The sequence below is a fragment of the Anoplolepis gracilipes genome, chromosome 5 (assembly GCF_047496725.1).
Source record: "Anoplolepis gracilipes chromosome 5, ASM4749672v1, whole genome shotgun sequence".
In the NCBI taxonomy this organism is placed as follows: Eukaryota; Metazoa; Arthropoda; class Insecta; order Hymenoptera; family Formicidae; genus Anoplolepis; species Anoplolepis gracilipes.
Window position 1 is genome coordinate 6,975,224 of NC_132974.1, and position 24,744 is coordinate 6,999,967.

The 24,744-nt window shown below is 40.6% G+C and overlaps 1 protein-coding gene across 27 annotated transcripts in view; it reads left to right on the plus strand.

Moving 5' to 3' along the window:
• The window catches only part of Eph (Eph receptor tyrosine kinase), a 94,105-nt gene that overhangs the window by 43,452 nt on the left and 25,909 nt on the right, over positions 1-24,744 (plus strand). For 26 of the 27 annotated variants that reach the window (XM_072893413.1, XM_072893412.1, XM_072893418.1 and 23 more), the window contains exon 3: positions 11,042-11,121. In XM_072893413.1, coding sequence (XP_072749514.1) covers positions 11,042-11,121 — 80 coding nt within the window. Of the gene's footprint in view, positions 1-8,196; positions 8,300-11,041; positions 11,122-24,744 lie in introns of those variants that run through there. The other variant, XM_072893437.1, reaches the window with a different exon arrangement.

Sequence of the window (24,744 nt, forward strand, 5' to 3'; positions counted from 1 at the left end):
CGGCACGGTAGAAAAAAAAAAAATAATAAAACGTATAGGAGAGACGGACGATGGCCCACCCGATTCTAACGAGATATTTATCCTCTTTTTGTCGGTCGGTGAGATCGTGCCTGGCCAATTAAAAAGAATAACGAGAAATATAATCGCCTGAATCTCTCTCAGAGTCAGCTCCGCTCTCTCTCTCTCTCTCTCTCGCTCTCTCGCTCTCTTTCTCTCTCTTTTAAAACATAGGACGATTTTTCGGCGGGTATTTGAACCGATTAATTTAATTATCGCGATCACAGCATAAAGATCTACCTTCTTGTAGAGATCACGCGGTAATTTACATAGTGATGCGAGATTCGACCATTTGAGAAACCGGACCGAGGAGCGCGATGCAAACACGGAAGAGATCGAATCGACGAGAAACGATCAGGATCGGCAAAATCGGGCCGGAGCACGTTGTCAAGCGAATTTATTTTTTTTCCCCGTGACGACGCGGATGCGCGAAAGAGAAAAACAAAGAGCTCGGACAGGGATCACCGATCAGTTCGCTTTGTCCGACGATCGTTTGGGACGATTAATTTGATTATCGCGATCTGATAGTAATTTACATAGTAATACGCAGCTTAGTAAGACCGAGAAAAAAAAAAAAGAAAAGAAAAAGAGGATCGACGAAGAGGCGAAGAAATGCTCGGCGAATCGAGGCAAAACAAAGAGCAACGAGAGAGAGAGAGAGAGAGAGAGAGACGATGTCTCTCATAGTCACCGAATCCCCCGCTTACACATCTCGTTGTTTTAGATTAGAGAATTCGATTATCGCTGTCGCGTCTCGGATGGAAGGCTTCTATTCCAAAAAGCCTCACTCGGTGATTTACATGCTAATACAGAAACCGCTCTCTCTTTTCTCTTTCCTTCTTTTTCTCTCTCTCTCTCTCTTTCTCTCTCTCTCTCTCTCTCTCTCTCTCTTTCTCGTACAAACATACGCACTCGGACGAAGAGAATATAAGATAAATTAAAGCTCGTTTCACACCGTGATACTGCATCGTCGCTGCCGCGCGTATCGTTGGCGGTTAATACCGCTGGGCAAATTTATGAACGGGTAGAAGATGAGGATGAGAGAGAAAGGGAAGGATGATGGGTTTTATTTATTCAGATTCGGTCAAATCGCGATGCATGAAAACAAATAAATACATATTTCGGTGAATTGGCTCTATCCCAACATACGAATGATAATATATACATATATCTTAGCTGCTGACTTTCTTTCTTTCTTTTTTATTTGTTGACTTTATTACTTTATATTTATTTAATATTAACATATAGCTAATTTGCATCTAAAAAGCTTGATATAGAAAACTATTTATTCAATATTGTCCCATTGTAATCAACATCTTATTCATTCTATTAACGATATGCATCTTTTGTATCTTGCATTTGAATACGTTTCTATTTAACTACTTAAATATGATAAGAAACTGTTTCTCTCTGTCACCTACGTCACTCGCACGCACGCAATTTAGTTAGGGAATTCATTTTAAAGTGTTAATAAATTTCTTTTTCTTCCTTTTTTCTCTTTTTCTCGTACCGAAAAAAGTGATGAAGAAGAAAGACGAACTTGAAGAGAGAGAAATCACTGGAAAGAGAAAAAGGCGAGGAGGGTGAGTTTGGGTAGAGTTGGAGCGGTCGACGGAAAACAAAAGAATGGAGGCCGCACTTGAAAAGCACAATTGAAATTCAAGATCCATATGCAAAGAGCGCCGCTGGCAAGACTGAAAGAGGAAGTTGGAAGATAGGAAGAAAGAAAGGAGAGAGAGAGAGAGAGAGAGAGAGAGACTCTGTATTGCTTTCTCGCTAACTCTTTCTTTCTCTTTTCTTCACCTTTCTTTGAAGGTATGCTCGGTTTCCCGCGATATCGAGAAGATAGAGCTATATTCTTTAAATAATTGATTTAACATGTGTACATACATTATGCGCAAACATAATAACGCTATGTAAATGGTAATTCCACCCATGCGACGCTGGTCCATCCACGGCGTAGGCCGAGTTCAGAACCGCGTCTGCCATCCCATTCCATCGTGTTCGTACTCCCTTTTGCTTTCCTGCCGCCACTGCCACCTTTCTTATGCCGCCCAGTCAGACCCACGTTTGTGAGCCGGAGACTATGGGACCCCGCAGAGACAGTGGGAGAAACCGGGGATTAAGTTACCGAGCGCCTCATATTTTTTCATCCTCCCAGGGAATCTTCCCTTTTAGTTCCTCGCTTCCCCTTCACTCTTTTATCATTCGAGGAGGGTAATAATTCCACCTACGAATTTGGAGATCCATTTCCACGATCGGAAAGATTGGGCAAGGGTGACGAAGTCTTGACGCGCGCGAGAGAAACGGAGGAATAAATTATCAGATGGAAATCAAAGTTCGATACGCGTCGATGTCGAATGCATTTCGATTGTCCATTAATTCTTCAAGACATAGTTTACGAGCTAGGAGTTTACGATGAAATCTATTTTTATTTCTGTGACATACATTTATGCATATTTTTTTTTATTTCTGTGACATACATTTGTGAATAAGATTTAATTTTAGAAAAGCACATAATATAGGTATTACTGGAACTTTAAGAAATTGGAAAATATCAGTCATGTCTCATTATCAATAATTTGTTAGCTGAAAGTGACATAAATCTATTTAAGCAAATCGTAAAATAATTAGATTCTAGAATCAATCAATTTATTCGCAATTTGCTTGAACAAAAAGCAATTAATTTGGCTTTCATAATATTCACATCAAGCTATATATACAAACGTTGATTGTATTCCTAATCGCAATCTCTTTCGCACACAATGCGAATTCGACGGTAAACCTCTGGATGCCCCATTGGGGCATACTCCGGAGCGCGTATGGGTCAATGACACCCTGGCAAATGGTTCGAGGTGCGATAGGCTACATCAATGCCGGAGAGGGGATGCATGCGGACGGACGGCAGCGGGCGGCGATCGAGAATGAAGCGAAAGGGAGACAAAGAAGGGATATATAAACGATAGAGAGAAAGAGAGGGATAAACAGGGATCTTGACAAATTGGAAGGCTGTTAAAGCAAAGGCATGGAGGCGTCGCTCGTTGGAACCGGAGAGAGAAGAGAGAGAAGGATCTCTCGATGAGAGAGAAGGAAAGAGAAGGAGAGAGAATAAGTCGCGAGAAAAAGATGGTCCGCGCGACACTCGTGTCACGACGGACCTCGTAGCGGCATTTTTAGAGCCGAAATAAAGTGAAGGAACTAACGTACACACCGTCGTTTGGATATCCGCTGGGCGTGCGTCGTAAGACGTAGGTGGTCTCTCTTTTTGATATCTTTCTCTCTCTCTCTCTCTCTCTCTCTCTCTCTCTTTTCTTCCCCTTTCCCTCTTTCTTTTACTGTCATTCTCATTCTCGTTTGTTTCTTCGTTCGTTCGCTTTGAACCGAGCTAGCGCATGTGCCGGCGATTAGATGAGCGCACATGCGCTCTCCCACCTTCACGCGAGTTTCTCAAGAAATGTGAAATTGCGAGACTGCGATTTCTTCGCGACGACCAGCTGGACACCTGGTTCACTCCCCGATTGATCGCACGCCGTCCCGATTTGCATTTCGACGCGTCAGCGTCGTCCACGCATGATACTCCATAATCCTTGTTTAATGTTACAATCTTAATTTAATGTAAGCGATCGTAAGATGCAGAGAGATCCGAGTACAAAATGATTAATATTAAGAATTTTATTTATTGAATTAAGTAAGAAAAGTTTATATTTTCATTTGATTTTTGGAAGGTTACATCTGTTTTCCATACATTATTATGTTTAACGTATGACAATATATTATTATTAATATAATGAGATACAAAAAAGCCAATGACGAATGATAAAATCGAATGAATTTGGATGGCCAACGGGATATTTCGTTAAACTCTAAGAATCCTAGAACGAAGATGGAAGCGAGATATGAAACGACCTCGCTCGCTCGACGCTCCGACGTATGAAATGCAAATCGGCCGGGATAAAGATGAAATCTGGATAACGGTATCAAAATCTGGAATATACTTCCTCGATGCGCGAGCACGATGGGAAACGCAAAGGACGGCGAGCGTAACGTCTCTTGTTCGCGTTTATGTGTCCGATCTTGATGAAACCGGCAGCAGTCTTGCCCTCTCTCAGAAGGAGAAAGAGAGAGAGAAAGATCTTTAACCTGGAAGCTGCGGATGAAACTTTGTTGCCGCTCGTGAGAGTCGGGCATTAGCAGGAGTCGACACCGCGGGTGGGATTTGGTGAATGATAATCGCGGAACGGTAACGATATTATACCGAGTGAGATCGGACCCGTTGATCTCGTGTGCGTGCACGCGTGCGTGCGTGCGTGCGTGCGTGCATTCGTGCGCGCGCGCGGAAGACGAAATCATAATCTTAATCGTCCTCGTGACGGGCAACAGGTTCTCTCACGCTCGCGATTCAATCGTACCGTCTCTTTGGACATATAACGCGCGCGAGAGGGTCGACCCCCTCCCTCCACTCTCGCCCCCTTTTCCTTATACGAAGATCGTACGGTAAGGACAGGCTCGTTACGTCACTCATCCATCTATTTCCTCTTGCGCGACCTCCGCTATTGATTTATCGCCGCGAGAAAGCATTCGATTTCTTCTATCATAGAGAGAACGTGCACGCGGGTCGTCCCTCTGATTAAAGGTATGCATTGTGCATTGATCGACGACTGACGGATAGAGTGACAGGGGGAGAGAGAAAGACGGAACGGTATCACCTTACGCAAGCTCGATTGGAAGTCGCGGAGATAAGCTGACCAATCGACATCGGTGACCGAGCCAATCACTCAGGGTCGACATCAGATCCCCGAAGGTTTGGACTTTGGAGACGAGAGAGGAAGTTGATCTCGATTCTCTTTGCTCGTTAACCACCGATCGTCTGACCCAAAACACTGCATGTCAGATATATAATTTCGATATTTCTCCAATGCACGATTTTCGAATCTTGATATAATGAGTTTCGTGAATGCAATCATGCAATAAAGAGTTTAATGTGACAGTGATTTGACATACTTTTTTAAATACTGTAAAAATTAAGATATATACAAAGATATGTCTTTTTTTTTTTTTTTTTTAACTAAATTACTTTTTATCAATTTTTTTTGTTAAGCATTGACTCAGAGAATTGCTTATTGCACAGAAATTGATATTTATACTTTATGTTATACTCCATTTATGTCAGTCCTAGATTCTATATGTCATAGATTACACGAACGTTTTGGCACTGACACTAATGCAGTAATTATACCGCACTATCATACCTAACCGAAAGTACATCATTCAACAGTAGATTTGCATTTGTAATATAGTCCACCCACTTTCAGCAAAAATGACGAATCGATTTATTTCATGGTTGACAAATTTTTCTTAAAACAAAGTACACATTTGAAAAGAAAATCGATTTAAAAACATGGACACTAAAATACTACGTAGATATAGAACTTTATGTAAAGTGCTTTATTTGAACGTGCATCCAAACGGAAATTTCTTTCGCCGATCGATAAGATCGAATTCCTTTCTTGTTTGAATAATATGAAAAATCGAGAGATAGATAAATGGAAGAAATAAGAGAAACTGTTGGATATATGCGCCGGCTGGACTCGGGAAAAGGGGAGAACCGCGCATAGGCACGGAGAAAGGGCAAGGGGAAAGAGGATGGGACGAAGACGCATCATCGGTGGAGTGAGTTAGAGCCGGCGGGCAACGCTATGCATACCGTCACACCCTGCGACACGCTCCAAATTTGAAATTTAAATTCGGTACCTCTCGCGGGACCACGTTGTATGTACACCGGTTACGTACACACATACACACACACACACCCACACGCACGCACGCACTGCGGTACGCATACGACGGAGGAAGATCCATACATGTTCACGAATGCGTATACAGGATGCTCCAAAATAGCTTGAATACCTTGCACTGAAAATATTGACTAATTAAAGAGTTATTTAACTCTTTTTTTTTTTTTCTCTAGATAATTTAGGAATAAATAAAAATGAGACGAATATATAAATGTAAAACTTTATACTTTCTTTAATTTGAAATGCTTTTATTTAACAATTTTTTGTTTGACAAAAAATACTATCTACATGTCCCATGTCAATAACATTACGAAAAAATGTAGCATCTAATAAAATTTTCTTCAAGAAATTCTCAATATTGATGCAGAATATCGTGAAATGTTGAAGCTCTCTGTGCAACCTGAGCGAATCAGAATATTTGGAAGAGCAAGATGGAATGGAGAGCAAAAGAAAAAGAGAGAGGAAGGATGTATCGTCGTTTTCACCGACCTGCCCGTTAAGTCGTTTCCGCTCGTCGATGAACACACACGGGAATAGTAATTCGAGACAGGCCCTGCGTCGTGTCCTTTCACCTCCCGTGTTTGCCCTCTTCTCTCTCTTTCTCTCTCTCTCTCTCTCTCTCTCTCTCTCTCTCTCTCGTTCTTTCTCTTCTCTCTCCCTTCCTCGCGCGACTGGTAAAGTTGTCTCGAGTCGTGTATGATTGTCTTGTCGCTGTCGATCCACGATTGCATTGAATTCGAGCGAAAGGGAGCTCTTTCAGAGGAAGCTTGTTTTTCAGATGTCAACCAAAAATGTGTTTTACTTTGCATCTTGATCGCAGCTATTGTCAAACACGATTACCCACTTTGTTCTCAAAGAACTAATTTGAAACAATAAATCCTCTAAAATTAATTGGATGATGTTTAAGAAAATGATTCATAAAAACGCGCGTTAATAATTCACAATCTTAATATTTATTGAAAAACAAATTCAAGAGATTAAAAAAAGAAACATATTTATTGATTATCGTCTCTCTGTACTATTACATCATATTTTTCTAATATAATACAGTTATCCGATATACTTATGTTATACTTAAACGACGGTTCCATTACGATAAACTTATACATTACATATAGTAACCACAGAATATTCTACAAAATAGCAGTTATGTTGCTGATATTAGTCGCGAGATGAACACCGCGACATTTTCTCTTCCTGTTCGTTTAGCCGTAAACTTTTTACCGAACACGCGTAATCGCATTTTCCTCGGTTATGGTTGATCCAAGCCAGAGAGAGCAGCACATCCGTTTGTCGTAATTTCTCTCGTTCTTGTCTCGCTCTTATCCCCGACATTCCACGACGACACACGCCGCGAGTGGTTTGCGTCACGTGACACGTGTCCGACGAACGGAGGCGCATAATGCACGTGTCGCACGCACGATGCGTAGCGGCTACACCAGCCGTTTCGTACCGGCGAACGGCTGCAACTTTCTCTTTTCCTGTCGATGATTACATCGGAGATGCGGCCGACCAGCACAAAATCCTTGAACCGTACTGCAATTATTTACGCGATTATTTTTCCCTCATAATGTCACACACTTGTGATAGGTTAATTTTATGAGGTAGCAGTATTAGCAAAAGAAAGTCTTAAAAAATTTATATTGGTCCTAAAATGAACCCTCGAAAGATAAGACCTACAGTATATAAATCAAGGTATATTAAAATGTAAGTCACACAAAAGTAGAAAATACAACACATAAAAAAGAGATATATAAAATGCATTTTAAAAATTCTGTAAAAATTATTTTTCATATATTTTATACATATTTTAACAAATTTAAACTAAGTTTTTTTAAGATACAAAATGATAAAAAAAAATGTTTAAGTTACATAAAGTAAGCTTGTGTTTTTAAAAAATTTAAATGCTATTAAATATGTAGAACAAATTTATGTTACATAGTATGTAAAGTATACAGAAATACATTATATATATTTTATTCATATAACTTTTCAACGATATGAAAATATGCGCATAGTCCAGTATTTTATATATATATATATATATATATATATATTAATTATCTCGGAACATTTAACATAAAGCAATAAAAAGATCTATATCAGATCTATGGAAAATACGAAAATGATGGACTACGCGCATATTTTTATATGATTGAAAAATTATACGAAAATATATTACAAAATGACTTTTATTTTCGTGATGAAAACATGATCACTCGTGTCTATTAACGGAGACTCAAGAAACATAAACACTGTTTGTATATGACGAGTCAATCGTACAAGGTCACCGACCGCTGGAGTGGGGATTATATACGCTACGGCTGCGTAAGACGACTATTGTTAGTTTATTCAGTCGATTATTAGCTTTCGGTTGAGACGTACACGTGCGGAGTTTAGTAAAGACCGAAACTAGTATCATTGCGAATCGAATAATACTTTGACAGGTATCGTGTTATATATTACAGCACAAATATTTGTGTCTGTATATAACGGCTTGTACTTGTATTTAACATTATTTTTAACTTATTTCTATACTAAATTTTTGGTAAAGCAAGATTAACTTCAGGTTGATCGTTAAAATAATGATGGTTTAAAAGGTGCGAGAATTTTTTATAACCGTTTAAGGAAATAGCGCATTTGCGGTTTCTTTAATAGTCGTTTTAACGATACAGTTGAATAGTTACTAAAACATCCTAGTAATCAATTGAAATTATTTCCGTAACCGTATTCATTGAAATTATTACTGGATACTTTAGTGCGTCTCTTTCCGCGGTCATCTATAGTAAAGAAACTATAGTTATCTATTATCCCGGAATTACCTTACACACACACACAGAAAACTGGTACAGCGCATCTGATAGCCATGTACATTCTACATATATATAGATTGACAATAGTTATGCTCGGAGTAAACTCAATACATAGTTTCTAGAGACATGGCTCTTTCTTACGTGGCTCAAGTTCGTTCGCGTCGCTTCGGAATATCAAATCGACTTGAGGAGAGTTTGTCATTCCGTAATTCATTTTATATCTCTTTGTATATCCGACCTACGGGGAAATAAACATCTCGCGACAAAAGTATAAATAGCGTCGTTTAAAATGCAAATTTGAAGAAACGCGATTATCAAGCCGCGGATTGAGTTCGTCGGATATTCGGCGAGAGGAAATCTCATCTCGACCCCCGTCGGCGAATAATCCTGAGGTCAATCCGCTAAGGCTTTCCACGAAGTTTATTAGGAGTGATAGAAGAGCCATGGAGAAGGAGAAGACAACTCTGTCTCTCTCTCTCTCTCTCTCTCGTCCAGATCTTACTCCGTGAATTCGGTTGCGGAGGCGCGTGCCTATTATATCCAAAGTTCTTCACGAGAGCACTCGAATTAGACCGGCACGCTTGCATTGCAAACTCTAGTACGAGATACTACTTCACAATGAGACGGCTTAGAGGGCAACTGATCCTACGGCTTAAAATGAAGTATCCCTTCGCGATACTGATGCTCGCGCCCTTATCAAATACTTGCATTCCAAAATGTATATGTATATCTCGTAAAGCCCTTTCGCCTTCGCGAGGCTGACTGACCTTTTTGATTGACATAACATATTTATCTCTTTATTTAGAACTTACTTGTCTCTTTGTTTATATGGAGAACAAAAATTCACAATAATACTGCAGACAAAAAAAAAAAAAAAAGATACATCATTGTGCAACTTGGATTAAGATTGCCTGAAAATTTAGACCTCTGTTGCGTCACGTTCCAGAACTTTACCTCAGATTAATCTTGAAATTATAATATTTTTTTTATTATTGCTATAATATATTTCGATACAATACTTTTTTTTATACCTTTCCCTCATATTCCACTGCGATCGGTTTGGATGCAGCGAGATAATCGTAATTCTCGCAAGTGCTTTTGTCGAAACGATCGATGGTAGAATAGGAAATCGATGAGATGCGAGAAGATAGAATCATGAGGGAGGAGGGGGGGGGGGAGAAGAGGAATACGGATAAAAAGATCAGATAGATTTTACGACGTACAGTTTTCACCTTTGAGATTCCCTCTCGTGTCGGGGCGGATGGATAGGTGGGCGTGTTACATCCACATCGGCCGGGGTGCTTTAACTTAGAAATTCAAGAACTTGAGGTCTATGTAGAGGGTTTACGAGGACGCTAGTTGTTGGGGTGGTGACGCGATCAGCTCGGTTCGATATTCGAACGAGTATCGCGAAATGCACGATAACGAAGAAAGAAGCGAAATAACGATACAGAGAAAGAGAGAGAGAAAGCAAAAAAAGGGGCATTATAACGGCACGATGAGGAGGCTGTAAGAAGGAAGGACGAACGAGTGCCAAAGCTGAAGAAGGAAAAGGCGCAAGAGATACAAAGAACGCGAGGCGAAAAGAAGAAAGACGAATGAACGCAGAAGAGAGGAATGCGCTGAGCGCGTAGAAGAGAGGCGAGAAGAGCAGGAACGGATCGACGAAACGAAGAGGCAGAGAGGAGAATCGAGGGTAGTTGGTAGCAGCCCAGACCCGGTCGATACGACTATTACCACCAACATCACAGTCGCCACCTCTACCTCTACCACGACGCGATGCAGGACACGGTGCGCAACCTGGTCCCCTAACGTGTATGCACCCGATACGCAACGAGATCTTTTCGTTTCTTTTTTCCGACCCTCTGCGCCTACCTCTCTGTATCTCCCTCTTTCCCTTTATCTGCTGATATTTTTTTCACCCTCGCAATACGCTCTCGACGATCCGCCATTTTGAGAGGTAGCTCGTATCTCCCTTCGACAGATCGACTTCCTCACAATGACTTCGATACGCACTTGTCTTTATTAAGATCGGCTTAGTCTGAACGTAGTTTTAATTTTGCGTCATATCGTGTTATATAATATTTATATAATGTGTTTATAATTATATTTGCTAAAGATATGTTGCGACTACATGACAATGTAGTTAAAAGGACTACTCATTAAAAGCAGATAAAAGTATAAAAAATCTTTGGTAATCTCTTTTTAAAATAATTATTAACATTTATAAAAAAATAATCTAATTTTTAATAAAATTAAATAAATTTATTAATTAATTTGTTCAGAAATAAAAGAAAGAAATATTATTAGAATAAATATAGTACAAGTTATGCTACGATCGCGTACTAAAATCGTGTTTTTTATTTTTCATTGCAGTTGTTCTCTTGGATACGACGACGGAGGAGAAACTGGACTGGACGAAATACCCGTTCGGGCCTCAAGCTAACACTCCTGGCGTAAGTACACTGAATTTCTCATTGTTTATTAATGCGTAAATGCAGAAGGTGGAGAGAAACCAAAACTCTTTCTATATTTACCGAAACATTCTTAACTCTTTTTTTTTTTTTTTTTTTTTATACAATAAGAAGGGAAAAACTATTTAAGTTTAGATATCCTCAGTTCTTCAAAATATCGAGATGAAAATATCAAGAATTCAAAAGTAAGTCCGTATTTGCGCTCTTCCTCGACGTAAGGACGAAACAATTTCTTAAATATCGCGAATTTTCTCGGAAATATTCGACGTGCCGACAGCAACACGAGAAAATTCTCGTCGACGCAGGAATTCCGCTTGCTCGCGCGCGCACGGTATCCTTTTCCGCGAGGCCAAAGAAAAATATTAAAAATGTCTCATAAATTAATACTCCCTCGCGTAAAGTGGTTGCGTTCACTGTTCAAGAATGGCCTTCGAGGGCTCTCTTTCTTCTCCGGCGATTACAACAAAAGGGAAGAAAGAAGGGCCTAAACGGGAAAAAATTCCAAGACTTCCCGATATTTTCTTCTCTCGGTTGCTTTTTCTTTTTCTCTCGCGCAGAAGAAATCTTTTTTGATCCAACCGGCCCGGGTTCCGGGGGTACCAAAAGCACTTTATAGTCTCGGTGCGCGCATACATGGGCCCCCGCTGGTCGATGCGTTCTCTCGGCGCCATGTTTGTTTTTCAGTTGTTAAGCGCGCAGCGGGCCTCCAGACAGGTTTAAATCAGCCTCCACTTCTCTCTCTCTCTCTCTCTCTCTCTCTCTCTCTTTTTTTCTCATCTTCTACATTCCTTCTCTCTTCCTCTCTCTGCCGATTCTTTCCTCCCGGCACCTTCCGCCTCCTTCCCACCTCCCCGTTCCTCCTGCGCGCTTCTCGAGCGAACCGCATATACACCGTTCGGTCCGTGAGTCAGTCTGACCGGGTAACAAATTGCTTTTTGTTTGAACGGACAAATTAGTGATACGGCCACGCCGGCTCGGCAGAGATGCCGGTCGTGAGAGGGAGAAAGGGGGACACGCGGTGTTTATTTAAATATCGTAGGAACCGAGAGTGCAGCTTCGCGCAAAGGGGACGTCCTCCTCCTTGACCCCACGTGGGTGTTGGTCGGATATTTCGCGTTTGCCTGGATCACGACGATAAACTGACGACTTCGATTTGTCTGGCAACTCGTCGGATATCTCTCGAAAATTAACGTTTTTTCATTCTATTTTTATTATACCTGTCTTCCTTCTTTATTCAACGCTTTTTATTTAATGCATTTATTTAATGTTAATATTGTAATATAACAGAAAAAGCTTTTTCGAAAAGGTATAAAACTAGGTTCTTGATTATCAATTATCACTAAATTTTAAAAATCTTTCGTTCATCATAACTATAATGATACATAGATACTATAATATATATTTTTTCAAATATATATTAAAAAGCAGTTTTTAAAAATCTTGCCCCTAGTATGAAAAAAAAAATCGAGCACGACGGAAACAGCACACGTTGCGTGCATTGCGTGCTTGTCCTCCTTTTTTTTTTCGAAGAGTCGATCGTTAGTGTCGCGACGCTAATCGGCCAGCGTAACGCTCTGTTTGAAAAGGTTCTTTGAGGCTGCTGTTGATTTTTCTGGGTGCTAAACGTTCAACGCGCGTCTCCCTCCGAACCGAAGAGGGATGGATATGCCGACGAACCATACACGGGAGTCTGATTTTTTTAAATTTTTTTTTTATTTCTGGAATGACCCGAAAAAGAGCGTTCTCACTGCACACCTCGTCCTCCGTGAACCACTCGAGTTCACTTTGCACCCATTCCATCTAGTCCGTTGGAAGTGCTACGTCCAAATACACGTTCTCCCTCTCTCTCTCTCTCTCTCTCTCTCTTTTTTTTTCTCTGCCTCTCTTTCGTGGACTCTCGAGCGCACGTGCTCGTCGTAAAAAAACGGCCGCGATATTAGTTACACCTACGAGCCTTTAAAGTTCCTCCCGAAAGCCAAAGGTCCGTATTCCCGCCACACTTTTAACGCTAACATAAGTGTTACTGTCCGTACAATTCTGTGTGGTCGCCTATTGACACTGTGAACGTCTTCCTCATATTGGACAAATAAAACTCAAGCGCAGACGACCGTCACATGTGTGTTGGAATACGAGACAAAGTTTTCAATCGAATATAATATTTTTCCTCATTACTTTTAATGACATTTTCGTATATTTAATCTTGACGAAAATATTCATTTGAAATTCCATCTCTTGCACATTTCATGAATCGACTGAATCGGCAGCAATAATTAAATTTGTTGCTCCAATTGAGAAATTCATACGTCTTTCTTTACTATACGAAGAATGCGTCAAGTATACCTAAGCCAAAGTGGAGGATCCTCTTAATTAGGCTAGTTCAGTTGATCCGCTTTCCCGGGCCGACCCTTTTCGAAGGAAGTCGAGCTGCCTGAAAGCAAGATCGATAAAAACGAGAGTATTTTCACGGCTCGCTCTCGCACCACGACCTAATCAGTTTTCTCAGACAGGGATTAGCGTGCCTTCTAGCGCACGCCATTAGCTTCGATCATATATGACGGGAAATTTATCATCGAGAATGAATAATTTATCTGGGAAGATGCAGGTCTAATTAGTCGAACATCGTTTATCCGAAACTCACTATATTAATAAACAGAATAGGGTGATATTTTTGCAAGCGGAGAAGATCGTAAACATATTTCTAATTGAACACATAAATTGCTTAAGGAAGACGATGGTGCTCTTCGATTTTATTTATAGATATTATGCCGTTTAACTAATGCATCGTTTACTAAATATTGTCGGATATTTCGTAATTAAGCATAGTGAGAGAGAAAGAAGAGTGCAGAGTTTAGAAGCTTATCTATATTTTAATTAGAAAAAAAAATAATCATGTGAGCAAATCGCGGTATACTTTATGGATGTAAATCTCTTACGTCATTTTAATTACTCTTCTTCAGTTGGCATTAATGTTCCACGATAAACATACACGATACACGGTGGCCTTTAATACTGATAGCGAGACGGTTATTAATATACAAGCAAAATTAGCTCGAAGTATTTGAACAAGCCAGCGATGGGAGAGTATGGCAGGGCGAGTGTGGAGAGCGAAAAGACGCTTTGATGCTAGCTCTGGAAGCGAGGGTCAAAACTCGCATAAAGGATCGAAGATACACTATGTGTTCTTTTTCTCTTTCTCTCTTTCTCTCTCTCTCTCTCGCCATATTATATATTCTATCTTAGTGCCCTCGACCGCGATGACTTTTGATGAAAGATGCGAGAAAACGTCGTTAGAATTAATTAAGCGTCTTTTTGACCCTGAGCTTACTTTGAATTGAATTTAAATTTCGTTTCAAGCTCTTAACGTTTAATAAATATCAAAGGGAGAATCTCAGAATTTTTATTTTGGAAAAACTCTGAAAAATGTTTTATTTTTTTTTTCTTTATTCTTAATCCCCGAAAAATACATAAAACTTGGAATTTATCATCGACGTATATCAGCAATTGGAATCTTAAAAATAGAGAAAGAGAATAATTCGGAAACTTTCCTTAAAAATTTCAAGTTACTTAGGAAAAACGACGCTCTTTGATTTCATTCTCGCCGCTTTACTTCAAACTAATTTCCATGCTTAAGAAGTCGTAATCCGATCATGATTGTCGAAATGAAGAAGTTTCGCTCGCCTTTTAGGAATATTGACTTGCATTTGCACTGAAATTCGATAAAGCCGAGCGATTCGCGAGTGGAGAAGCGTTCACCGGTCCAGCTACTTTCGCAACGAGCGACACATTTCGATATCTCGGATATTTCCGCAGAGGACGGGATGAAGTCGTCGAGTCGGATTTCCTCCAATAAGGACACTGAAATCGGATAGATTCTCGTCTCGCGTTTCGTCGAATTTATTCTATGAATAGGAAAACGCGGGATACGATGCGATCGCGCGCGCTTAATGGGAAGGCGAGAAACACAGAGGCCATTGGTCCATTGAGAGTAACGGTCCTTTCTTTCCACGAGCGTCCATCGATAGTCGGAAGGCGAATGCTTACATAGTGGCTCTCTGCCGGGAGATCTCGCTGTCCTTTTTATCCGGAAAAATTTATCGTCATCTTGTGAGAGCCGAGCTCGTTTCCTACGCCATGATCGATTGTAAAGAACGGAGGGAGAGGAAAGGGGTGGGGATTAACAGTTAGAAAGTCTAATAAAGAATGACGGGACGATTTTAAGGAAACACTGTTCTAGTGATGTGTGCGTGTGTGTGTGTGTAATACTTTTATGCTCAATGTCTCGTTAAAAGTAAATTATTGAATGCCCGATGTACGGCTCGAGGGCGTATACAAATATCCGGATTTCCAAAGATATTGAAGGAAAATCTAGTAATAGGTTTCAAATAGATACGTCGGAAGATTTATTTTCAAGAAAATAAAAAGAGTCGATAGTATTAATTCCAAAATCAATTCCCGACAATTCCTAATCGATTATAAGTCGGAAATCTATTTCAAATTAATGACAAAATCTATGTTTCCTGACAAAAAATATCACCTGAGGTTTTAAACGTTTTGAATGTTTTATTGGATTATATATAGATTTAGATATACTTTTTAATTTAGAAAATGCTGATTTGTATATATATTGCCATATTTATAATTACAAAATTTGTAATTACAGACACGGTATATTATATGTACGAAAATGATCCGTGTAACGTGACAGTAAAGGTGCGATTCAGTAACCCTTGCAAATGTATTTTCACGATGCAACAATAAAATCTCGACAAAGATTGATACTCAAATCTTTTACGGGCGGCTTTAAAAAAAAAAAAAAATGTCCTCTCGCCGCCACACATTTCGCTTCTGTTGAATGCTTATGGTAGCTAAGTTCATCTTGCGGCTGATAAAACATAGTTGATCGTGGTCGCAGTTCCGGAGAAAAGACCTGCTTGCCTCGGTTCGCACGTGGCACTCAGGCTTCTATCTGACCGTTTCATCTTCCGCTTCCTTCATCTTCATCCATCCTCGTCTTTCACCCTTTCCGTCGTCTCACTCTCCAGTAGTCCCCTCTCCCTAGTTCTTCTTTTATCTCTCCTTTACCCTCTCTTATATCCACTAGCTCCCTCTTTTCGTTATTTTTTTCTCTCTCTCTCTCTCTCTCTCTCTTTCTCATTGTGACTGCGGCTCTTTAACCACGCCCGTATCTCCATCTAAATGCGCTCCTCGAATGCGAAATTCGCGTAGTGATATGTGACTCAAGTAATCGTGTCTTTTTCTGAACACTTGCGTCCTCTGGAAACCTTCCTGGAATGCGATATAACGCCCGCGGGAACATAATCGTCTCCAATGAGAGTATAATGTACGACCAATGCAATTTTCTAAGTCAGCATCTTTGTCGACTAACTCTACACTTTTGGATAAAGTACAAAGATTCATACAGTTGGCATATTTGAGATATATATATATATATATATATGTATATTTTTTTTTTATATATATTTTATATATCTTTTATTGGTAACACGTGGAAAGAGAGAAGGAATACGCGCGTAAGCATGCGAGTCGAAGAGCACAGTCGAGCACGCAGGCTACGAGAATTTTACGACGTCGAGTGGCAATAATAAATATCAGGTTACTTTCGGGTCGTATCTGGAATAGACTCTAACTGACTATTAGCTAAATATTTATTAGCTAGATAAGGACGTGATTTATTCCCCCTTCTCTCGTTCGACGCTTGTTACGAAAACCCATCGACCGCACCCCATCGACATTGACCCGTCGTCAAGTATTTAAAAAAACATCTTCATCTCCTGCCGGTGGCATGATTAACCGGGGAGATTAACTGCGCATGGAATTGATTATTTAAGACCGTCTTATCGATGATGGTCTTCCACTTAACCGTAATATCTGATGACAATTAGAAAGGAAGGAAAGGAGTCTTCTGTTATCACTCGGAAATTTATCATTCCGGACGGAAATTTGAGAGCCACACTTGTCATTCGTATCCGGTCTTCCTGGATCGTGTCTCCTACGAAGCGGGACACGTGTTTATGGGGTCAATTTCGCCAATCGAGACGCTCGATTTCGCGTTAATGTAATCGCATTTCCGTTTCTTCCGAGTAGACGTGACTCGATATTCCCTTTCACCTCGATTTATCTCCCCGCATGTGTTATCATACGAACGCGAAAACCGCTGATTATATACAATGTGAAATGATCCTGCATACCGCTCTTTGATGAATCATTTGGTTTTATCGATAAGATGACATTCCTCTGATATCGACAAAAAGTTATATTTACAAAATCGCTATATTAGAAATATTTCAATCATATTTTTTAAATGAATTTCTCTTCCAAAAATTAGGCACTCAATTTTTTTTATTGTATGCATATTTTATCAGCGAGATTTTGCACATTTTCGTCAACATTTATGTGTTTGGAGTGCGAAATGTTACACGTCATGCATATATCAATACGATATATCAATACGTATATGAAAGGAGAAATATATCTTTGATACTCAAAACTATTGCCGCTTGTTTAACGGTAGAGATATCGAACGATCGCATGCGAATAACGCGGGAAATAGTAAAACTCGTTCTCACGGAAACATGTCGGCGAGTTCTCGAATTGCAAAACGGCCGCGCACCGCCTCTCGTAAAGTGTCACCGGGGCCGCGCGCATCGGGACTACGCCGTATAATCAAAGAACCTTCTTTGCATGCAAGCGAAACTCGCGTCGAACGAAAAGTATCGATTACAGAGATTTTTCATTGAACTTTCACGGAGCAGATATAAATCCTCTCTGCCCCTTTTTAATTGCACTTTTTTCAAAGCACATTTTGTAAAAGTTACAACAATGGTAGATTCCTGTTTTTCACCTCTGTTAATTCTGAAAACGATCTCAGAAAAAAATTTCCAGCGTTTATAATACAATCTATAGCATTTTTATTTTATATGGAAAGTTTGCTTACATGAGACACATTACAAATGTATATGTAATTCACTTATAAAGTTATATAATATTAATCCTCCGTTAGGCGCATTGTTTCATAGGTATTATTTTTTAAGTTACTAACACATCGATTTCTTTATCTATTGTAATATTAATCAATTTGTTCTTTACATATTTATTATTTTTTTTACATATTTAATATCTGGTTTGTTAGCCAAGTGCTAAAAAAATTATTTTAAAAGCAGGGAAAATATTGCACCTAACGGAAGGTTAATATTAATGTCATATTGACATACATTTAAACAAGGCAAGTACAGTTTGAATATTTTGAGAGAGAGAGAGAGAGAGAAGATATAGAGTAAGTAAAATTTTATATCATAAATGAGTATAAATTGTATCATAAAAAATAAATTTATTTTTATCCGATATCCTCGTTTTGTTGATCATTCACATCAGATAGTTGAAGAAAATTTGCTTCCGTTTAACGTAGAATCATTAAATTAAAATAACATGCCAGTCGTAAAGTCGAGTTTCTTCGCGAAACGATCGTTAATTCATTTCTGAATTAATTATTAAGGACCCGTTGAACAAGATCCTCATTTACGTGCAACTTTCTTATAGCTAGTAAACGTCGGCTTATCTATTAAAAATTAATCACGACAATTCTGAATATGGACAGCCGCTTTAAAGTATACCCGTCCGCAACGAATTTGCCGTCAGTACGAAAGAGATAATAATCGTCCAGCATGACTTTAATTAGGAAGAAACCGGCCAAAGTACAAAAGGGAGGAAGAAGCGAGACGTGACGCGAAGTGCGTAATAAACTTCACGTGCGTACGACTTCCCAAACCAAGCACGTTTTTCACGTTCGTTAAATTCTGCGTACTAATTATACGGAAGCCAATCCAATCATTTGCCTTTGCCGGCGGCTCTCATCCTCCGAGGGGCTGAGAGGACGATTTATTCGGGACCGCGCAGAAAATCGCGAACCTTCGGGAATCCGCCTCGTAAATTTCTTCGTGTACGTACGCGAAACGGGATCGAGCACTTTTCTCAACGTTGACTAAAAAGCGGCGTCGACAAACAAGGGGTTTAATCATACGACCTATAATAAAAAGCTTTATAAAGTTACTTGTTACTTACACATATATAAAGTAGTAGTAGAAATAAATTATTTAAAATATTACATGTGTTGTGCATTGCGATTTTATTCACGTTACATTCCATGTAATATCGCATATACATATGTATTCGCTAGTAAAAACGAAATGAATAAATTTCTTTGCTTTAATATCTTACTCGATAATCGTCGTTTTAAACTGCCATGCAATTTAATAGATCAGAATGCTAATGCGATTTTTAGCTGTTGCGAAAATAGTAAATGCGACATACATAACAAGATAAGTCTTGTTCTATATTCAATACGTGATACCTGCGCGTTCTCCGATAACACGAACGTGAATTTGATGGACGACATGTAGACCGGGGAGAAGGGACGGAATTTTCGTTGTCTTCGTCGCCATGCCGAACGGTCAGAAAATGTGTGGAATTCCGTTTTCGCTTTCGTCGATGTCGCCTCTCCCTCCTGAATGTGAATCTCGGAGACAGTCGACTGACCTCGCGCGGGTACCTCGTGCTATGCGCACGGAACGAAATTAATGCTAATCCCTTGGAATTAATCCCACGAGCCGAATGATTGAATGGAGGTTGGATTATTCTGGTACGCGCCATCGGTCACACGAGTCGCGCAGCGAGCCGTTTCCACGGGATTAATCACCCCCGGTGCGCTTCTTTTCCGCCCCGATCGTGGGGCTTTTTTTTTTTTCCACATTTTATGACCTCGCGGGTGGATTACTATCGACTTTTTCGAAAGCGCGTCACCATGCGCTTTGACAAATAATGCATGATTTTTCCCGGCGAGGCTGCCCGCGGGGCATTTCACAGAGTTTTTTTGGAGTTTTGCGAGAGCTGACAAATGTCAATCGACACCATCGATTCTTTATATGACGCGGGATTAACGGCAGCTCGAGCTCGATTGTAACACCCATGATAATTTGAGTCGCTCCACGCACGCAACGGACAATTAAATCCTTTGCAATAATAACAAATAAATCTTTATCGTATAAAAAAATACCACAGAATTGCAGTATGATATTTATTACGAAAATTGCAAAATTTATATGTATATATCCGTTTTATTACGTTCCCAAGTTTGATTAATTTGCTAAAATTTTTATTCCACAATTATTGCACGCCATGTAATATAAACCTCAGTTATTGTAAATCAAATTCATGATAACGCGCGATGACTGGATCGGGCATGGTATGAGATTAAGTCGCATTAATGAATCGGGCGACCCTCGTAATCTCGATTCTTTATAATCATCTTTTGTTCCCATAACGGAAGGTCGTCTTATCTGCTAACCACGCGGATGACTGGGATGATTCACAATTCACACCGATACACGCGCAAGTTCTCGCGGTGTTATTTATTTATTGTAAGTGACATTGACCCATGCGATGATCGTCATCGCGCCCATTCGTTGGATCATCACCGCCGATCTCTGCATCAGTATGACCGATCTTTTTCTTTCTCTTTTCTCGCGTATCGGGTGACTATGCAAGTTAAAAAAAAAGTCGTTCCTCTTTCACTCTTAACTCCGTCGTATCCCTCGACATTAACGATACAACAGGAGGACTAAACAGACGAATGATCGTTTATTAGAACTGATAGCGTTTTAACTGGCTAAGATATTTCAGGCGAGCAAACCGACAAGAAGAAAATATATATAATACCGAGAACGAGAGAAGGGAACAAGAGAAGAGATCTATAGCTCAACTTAGTCCGAACCATATGTGTGTCTCTATATGCTTGCGTGTGTATAGTATGTATGCTTACGGATACGAACGCGAAGCGTGTGGGTTTGAATTCTGTCCGATTAAGATTTAATTTTTAAATCACGACCGTTCGCTCTGCACGAATCTACATGATTGTCGAGACACGTGCCATCCTGCGAAACGTGATTGTGCTTCGTTTGCCGTTCTCTACAACCGCAATATCTATTCGGCGGTGTTTATTCCTGCAGGGGTGCGATTTCGCGACAGATGGCTGAAACCTTGACGAGACGATTTGTCGATACGGTCCAACGATTACATTCGATCAAGCAAATGATTCGTTCTCGATTGAACAAATATTTGCAACCACAAAATATATAATGATCCTCGCGTGCAATTTCAATTTGAAGATGTCAAAGTTATTTTATTATTTACAACGAGACGAAAATTTATCTCACGCGATATAGTCAAATATTTTTCACGAACGAGTAACGATCTGTTTCACGAGAACTCAATGTCTCTTTGTGAATAGAATTCTTTTGAAAAAAAAAAAAATCTTCAAATCATGCATCGTTAATGGTTCGATTCTTGGTAGATTTTCGTGGAGAAATGCTGACCTAGCCCAAGTGGTCGGTCACAAACTCGGACCGACGACGACTGCATAATAACCGAACGGTTCCTGGGAACCACGCAAACGCGGCATTATGTACGCGTGTCAATCTCCATTGCCAAGCGCCTTCCGTTTTCATGAGGCTTAATAAAAGCCTCGTCCAACGGCGAGAACTGTATATAGACCGTCTTGTGTAAATATTGATTCCCGGTATTATCGTCCCTGAAATTGAGTGACCAGAATTTTGGGCGTTTGATACTGTCATTGAGCTGTCATGTCGCACTTGCAATGTGACAAATATCGTGTCTATAAAAACACTTTACCATTATTATGTCAGCGCGATTAGTCATAAAATAATCTGATTAAGATAAAAGATACGAAAAATATTCTAGGAAAGTAAAGATAATATAAAAGCGATAAAAGTATTATTTTCCATTTTTTTTATATTTTAAATCTGTAGAGAACTTATAGAATATTCTAGTCTTCTGTCATCTAAATGTTTCATCGCTGAGCAAAATGACAAAAATCAGAGTGCTCCCTCGATTTCTCATCGAGTTTAACTTTCAGGCCGCGGACTCGCCGACGAAACAGTTGGCGTCGTATTCGAGAAACGTGGTTGCTCTCACAAGACACGGCATGCTTGGGCCCAAAAGTAGTTTCTAGGAATTAAAATCATAAAGACGGCGACTACGGTGAATACGAAATCTGCGGCTACCATCTGTTTCTCAGACGAGGAAGCGGTGAATGCAGTCGCAGGTAGGCTGTCCGCGTCGCATCAGCGACATAAATCCCGCCTTATGATGCCTCGTTTCTTTTCTGACGGATCTCGATGAATTCACAATGAATTAATAGGATCGCGAGCGGAATACGGTAGGGAGAAGAGGTCAAAGTATCGTGGCTCACGACCGAGTTTCGGCCGTGGAAAGGTCACACGCGGATCAAGATGTACGGGACCTCGCCGCGTCCGTCGCTGCATTTTACGATGTCAATTGTACGTGAGCCAGGTTGCGGACTCCTACTGCACAGTCGATGTCGGGTTTCGTGTACATGCATTCTTTACCACGCGTTCGTGTGCCGTCTTTATCGATCTGCCCTGCATCGAACAAGTGTGCGACGATGCTCTTAGACACTTGCTTTACCCGCTCGCTAAATCCGTATTCGTACACGAAAAATTTAGAGGTTTTTATTAATAATAAAATTTATATTTATTTCTAAACTGACATTGATAAATTAATTCTAAGAATACAAGAATACTCAGGTATATATATATATACACCTATATATAGAATTTGAATGGAAATTAAGCACTATTATTCATGGCGTAGTTTCAACCTCTTTGTAGCCGCAAAAAAAGATTGGGAAAAAACTTTCAAAGCACAGGAAAGAATGCGAAAGACCGACAGTGCCTTTTCGAACGCGTTCTGCCTACCGACGAGATATCTATTAGGATGGCAAAGCCTCTCTTAATGCATCTGTACGTTTCCCATTACGATTCGGCGCGCGTTGGGTTAAACTAACGAGACCGGGCGACTGGGAAGCGAGGGCTGGAGAGGAGGGTTTCGTAACGGGGCGATCGGAGGAAGAGGACAGAGAGGCTGCCGGGTGGTAAGAAGGAGCATGATGGGGCGAGAGATAATTTGGAAATGACAGAGAGAGAGAGAGAGAGCAAGGGAGGGAGAGAGAGAGAGGAGGAGGAAAGCGGGACGCAAATACGTTGGGACGTATATAAAACGAGAAAGAGACAAAGCGAGAACGAAAAGCGGAGAAAGTGAGATAGAGAAAACAGAGAGAGAGAGAGAGAGAGAGAGAGAGAGAGAGAGAGAGAGAGAGAGAGAGGAGAAAGGATGAAGAGAATGCCACGGTTGAGTTTCCATCTCGATTGGCGCGGGTTTCCATGACGACCGGTACGTGACCACGTTGCCCATGGGGAAAACAGCGAAAAGAAAGGGATGGAAGTGCAGAGGGAGGAAGGGGGATTGTACGACGGGGCGCAAGAGTAGTGTCATGGGCGCAGTGAACGGTGCGCGCGTTCTCTGTCACCCTTTCGTCGACCTCATCGTGTGTGCGGGGAGGATGACAAATAAATGGATACAAAGATGCGAGGTAGAGAGAAGGAACGGTTAAAGCAACCGCGTGGGCTCACGTGCGAGCGGCGGCTCCTCGGAAAACTTTAGAGTCAGCGGGAAGTCCGCTGGTCGGGCGAAATGGATCGTCGCCGAATTGTCGCAATTGAATTCGTCAATTGTCGGTGAGATGATGTTGCTTTGAAGCCAACGGGATGGATTAAATTGTTTTTTTTTTTTTTTCGCTGACGATTATAGTAGTAAAGATACTTCGATCATGTTGAAATAACCAAAACTGTATTACTTATAAATATTACTATTATTAGTTAATATCATTATAATTTTTATTCGTGCTGCTATTAATATTATAACGTTTGCTATTAATAACTCGATGCAATACCTGTTATACAATACAATCCGAAGTGTTTAAAGCCTCCTTAATCATGATGTTTTACAATTTAATAAAGCCTAACTGTTTTCTCTCATGCAATTAAACAGCACGAACCGCAAATGAAAGCGCCTCGTAATAATTGATAAATAATTATTGACGAAGCGATATTTAGCGTACAAAAGAGGAGGCGTAACAATTGGAGCGGATCGAAACACAGCCGACAGACCCCTTCGAATCTCTCTCGGTCTCTCTTCACACGGCGGTGGTGGATTGCCAATTTGTTCGGAGGGTCGAACGGCAGGATCCGCATCGTGCACTTCTCGCTACCCCCTCAAAGGATCTCCCCAGCACGAGAACTCTGCGCGACTATATCCCGAGCTCTCGGTATGCCGCTTGTATACATTTGTATGCGCACACGTACACTTGCGCGAGACGAAAATCCACGCGCACGCACGCACGCACGCACGCACGTAGGATCGATGATTCATCTCGGGGAGCCGACATTGCCCCGAAATAAGGAGCCGACCGACCGAGAGCGGCGGGAGAGACAGAGAGACAGAAAGAGAAAAGTAGTGCTCTAGCAGCTTTTCTTCCTCCGGTGCGAGACGCGCATACCAAGCGTTCTTTGGTAGCCGAGGGTCGTGCGGAGGAAGCGGAGAATAGAAGTGACAGTCGGAGCGAAAGTCAATTTGGAAAAGCCTGACTGAGCGTACCGAAAAGACGGACGGGGAGGAAGGTGCGAGCACAGAAAGAGTCGAAACGGACGTCGG